Source organism: Vigna angularis, chromosome 3 (assembly GCF_016808095.1).
Source record: "Vigna angularis cultivar LongXiaoDou No.4 chromosome 3, ASM1680809v1, whole genome shotgun sequence".
In the NCBI taxonomy this organism is placed as follows: Eukaryota; Viridiplantae; Streptophyta; class Magnoliopsida; order Fabales; family Fabaceae; genus Vigna; species Vigna angularis.
The window spans coordinates 31,453,316-31,457,864 of record NC_068972.1 but is presented as its reverse complement, the minus strand read 5'-3'; the positions used below and the strand labels follow the sequence as shown (position 1 = coordinate 31,457,864).

General features: G+C 32.6%; 1 protein-coding gene across 1 annotated transcript; it reads right to left on the bottom strand.

Annotated features, from left to right (window-relative positions):
• Positions 1-2,484: 2,484 nt before the first annotated feature.
• Positions 2,485-4,343, bottom strand: LOC108325056 (purine-uracil permease NCS1). The gene has a single exon (XM_017558048.2). The coding sequence runs from the start codon at positions 4,272-4,274 to the stop codon at positions 2,571-2,573; it is 1,704 nt and encodes a 567-aa protein (XP_017413537.1). The 5' UTR covers positions 4,275-4,343; the 3' UTR covers positions 2,485-2,570.
• Positions 4,344-4,549: the final 206 nt, after the last annotated feature.

Below are 4,549 nucleotides of genomic sequence, written 5' to 3'. Positions count from 1 at the left end.
GGATACTACTTGGCAATACTGAAGTTGCCTTGAAATGTAGTATTAATTTGATAGCTTCAACGACAGCGTATCACAATTAAATTCTAAACTAAAATGCTGATGTGACAAGTGAAGAATGACATGGCAGCTCCATTGATGTCCCAAAACAATATTCCAACAATTTTCCTGTGATTAATAATGAAAATAATTAGCCTTAGATAATTCAAATTAATTAAAATAAGAATTTCTAGTCAAATTAATCACAATTAGCAAAAATGGGAAAATAATAGACATTCAAGCATAATTCCCTAATTAAATCTAGTACAATAAGCTAAGTGAAGTCGATAAAATATTGACTCATCAGTATTGTTTCGGGGTATGGAGTCGAGATTAATGGTTCAGTGTCGTATGAGTTAGAAAAGGGTCTAAATGTTCGTCCTCACGTTATCGTTCGTCCTTTACGCTTGGATGTTACTTGCAGAAGGTATTTCGATGACAAAGTCAGTGAAGACTCAGCCACTTAAGAATTAATGGCATAATAAATACAAAATCACCTACCTCCTTACCTCCTACCTATATTTATAGATTTCAGTGTGGATCTAGATTCCTAATGATCTAATTACGGTCCAATTAAAGGTAATCACACTTTATCTAAAATTATTCAGCATTAAAGATAAATCCTCTTATGCATGACCGTTCGGTTCACCTTCATGATTAATCAGTCATAAGTAGCTGAATTCACTTAATCTGACTATTAATGGATCGTTTAGTTAATCTCTCACCAAGCGGTCATATATACATGTATAATTAGACACTACAAACAAAATTCCCTTTCATATTTAATCAATTTTTTTGTCCATTTGTTATATTCAATTTTTTTTAATTTACAAAATTTTCAAAAGTCATTTACCTTTATTTACATTTACATTTCATTGATCTATAATTTAATCATAAATAATAAATTTTAATATTACCGTTTTTAATTTAACAAAAACCTAAGTAATTACTTCACTAAATATTTATTTTTCTAAGAAATTATTTTTTCAAATATTTATTTTCTAATAAATTATTTCTTAGAATAATTAATTTTCTAAATTGTTATTTTTAAATATGATCTCAACTAAAATAATTATTTCTATATATAATTAGTTTTCTAATTTATTATTTTTTAATATATATACTTTTCTAAAATATTATTTATCAATATATATACCTTTATAACTTTTTTTTAAAATGTATATTTTTTTAATTTTATTCATGATATTTATTTTTTAAACTATTTATTTTTCAAAGTAATTATTTTTCAAATTTCCAAATTTCCTTCCCTTCATTTTTAAAACAAAAAAAATAAATATATAAACCAGCTCATAATTCAATTCTTCAAGAACTGAATTAAAACTAGTATTCTAACATAAAAGCCATAAATCACATTCATAATTTGACTCTCTAGAGACTTAATTTTGAACTATAGGAGTGTGAATTGTTATTTGGTATAAAATATTATTGAAGTAAATAAATATTAAACTTTCTTCGTGTTGTTCTAAATGGTTTCAAAACCTTATTTTTGCTTATATTTGATTATCCCTTGGAATAATGAATAAAGTGCTAGGTTGTTCATATTGATTGATTTTTAATATAAATTATTATTATTTCACTTAGTTTCAAAATATTTTTCCCTAGCTTAATCTTGACAATGAATTAGGTCTCGAACATTACCAATTTGTTATTTTAGCAAGAATCACATATCATACACCCAATTGTTTTAGGAGACGTTTTATGAATTTGTTAATAGACAAAGAAGTATTAAAATCACCGATTTACTTCCACTTTTGGTATTATACCTTTTTCCTTAAAACTTTTTTTAGTTTTTTCAAAAAGACAAAGATTGAGGATGCATTTATTAAAAAAACTATATTTTGGAAAAATAGCGTGAAGATATTTTTTGAATTAGTTGACAATGAAGTATGGGGGTGATATAGTTAATGTGATGATCCCTGACTCTTGATGATTTTCCCAGGTTTCAATATTTCAAAGTTAAAAAAAAACCGTATCATTTATAATAATTTTATCTAATTGAAGAAAAATATACTTATAATTTGTATACAATACATTGTATCATAAATATTAACTCACCATCTCATTGTTTATTTATATCATAAATATAGTCTTGTTTTAATTATACTTAGCTTATGATAGACTTGATGGTCTCATACTAATACAACTCGTGAGTAGTAAGATCATCTTTCCCCTTTTCAAACTTAATTTATCATAGTTTCAAGATTGGAAATCACTTGTAAAACACGTTATTGAGTTCCCCTTGTATGAAACAGAGGTTATATAGCAACATAAGTATATTATGACATATTCCAAGAGTTATATTTGCAAGAAAAAATGTGTTCAAGCTACCTTTTAAAATGATATAGCACAGAATTGAGTACAACAACTTTCATAAAAAAGGATTAACAGAATATTCCATAATTCAAATATTTCAACCAAAGAACAATGTATAAAGAAAGTTTTATATTGATGTATCTCAATGTATGACATTTACACATAGGGTGAGATGGTTCATTCCATGAGGTCCTCTGAATTTACTTTGCTGTAGGCAAAAGGGGGTCTCTGGCAGCAGAGTTACCAGGTTTCCCTCTCAAATTTGACAGAACCAAATACAAGAATCCTGCAGAAAAGAAGCTTATAAACCAGGCATTGTTGTAGATCACAACAAAAGTGTTAGGAACTGAAGTTGCAATTCCAATTTTCTGCAAGAAACCAGGAACCACAGGTAAAACTCCAATAACTAGTGCCAGAATAGCAGCTACATTAAATCCTCCTGAATACCAGTATGCCCCATAATGACTCTTTGAGTACAAGTCATTCATATTCAAATTTGTCTTGTGTATGATATAGTAATCAGCTAGAACAATCCCTGCAATAGGACCCATCAAAGCAGAGTATCCAACTAGCCAAGTGTAAACAAAACTCTCACTAGACTGAAGAAGCCTCCAAGGTTGAAAAGCAATCCCAAGGAGTGCAGTCAGAAGAGCTCCTCTGCTAAAGGTGAACCATTTGGGGCTGAGATTCACCAGAGCATTTGCTGGTGCCACAACATTGGCAGCAATATTGGTGGTGATAATGGCTAGGCTTATACCAAAGATTGCAATGATCCTAGTTGTGAGGCCACCAATTTGACCAAGAAGTTGAATAGGGTCAGAAATGACTTGACCAAATATCACTTTTGTGGATGAGGTGACTGCTACACCAACAAATGTGAAAGCCCCCATAAAGATGGGAAGTCCAATTTGACCAATAACTTGATCCTTCTGGCTCTTAGCATATCTTGTGAAATCAGGGATGTTAATAGCCACAGTGGCCCAAAAGCTTATATTGGCAGTGAGGGAAGGGAAGAAAATAGACCAGAATTCTGATGCAGAGAGCTTGGAAGACAAAGAGAGCATGTGACCAATGCCACCAGCTTTGAGACAAGACCAAATCAGAAGACAAGAAGTGAGAGCAACCAATATTGGAGCTGAGTACTTCTCAAGCTTTCTAATACCATCAATTCCTCTCAAGACAAAGGCCAACTGAGCCACCCAAAAGACCAAAAAACAAGCAAACTCAAGAGGGGAAGTGCCAAGCCAAGGTAGAGGCTGGGAGAATGAAGCTTCCTTAATGGATGTTGGCAAGAGAAGGAAAATTGCCTCCCCACCAATCCAAGACTCAATTCCATACCAACCACAACCAATTAGGGCTCTTAGAAGTGTAGGAATGTGAGCACCATGGATGCCAAAAGAGGATCTAACAAGAACTGGGAATGATATGCCATAACGTGTGCCTGCATGCCCAGTGAGGACCAAAGGAACCAAGAGCACCATGTTGGCCGCCACCACAGTTGCTATGCCTTGCCACCAAGCCATGCCAAGGTCCACAAGGCTACCGGCAAGGTAGTAAGAAGGGACACCGACAACCAGTCCAACCCATAAACTTGCTATTTCAAAGCCAGAAAATGTCCTTTGACTCGGTGCTGTTGGCTTCAGGTCTTCATTGGTGAGAGTGGGATCAGACTCAAACTCCAAATCAGGTAGTGAGATGGAGTTTGAAGAGTCGGAACATTTCATTGGTAAGAGTTTGTCTAAGGATGGTGAAAGAAATGTTTTTTTGAGTTTTGAAGGAAAGAAAGTATGGTTGGGAGAAGAAGAAAAGCTTGGAGTTTTGAATGGTGGCACTGGGTTGAGAAAAGGAGTAGTGGGGTGAGGAGGAAGATGCAATGTTAAACTTAGACATTTAGATAATACCATGCTTTTGTGGAGATTGTGAGCACAAGACTGTTGCTGCAGAATACAATGGTGTGATAGAGATGGATGATGAGTGGTGGGGAATGAATGGCAAAATTCAACCTCTTTATTTATTTTTTATTTATTTTTTTATTTATTTATTTATTTATTTATTTATTTAACCAAAGGGATGAAAGAATGAGGTCAATGAGTTGCCGTGGATCTATGAGCTAAAAAACGATTTTATCTCAACTTATTAAGCAGATCATAATCTAAATGATAAATGCATAAACAATATT

What these genes read in the sequence shown, in the direction of transcription:
- LOC108325056 (XM_017558048.2), bottom strand. Translation starts at nt 4,274, where the DNA reads ATGGTATTATCTAAATGTCTAAGTTTAACATTGCATCTTCCTCCTCAC.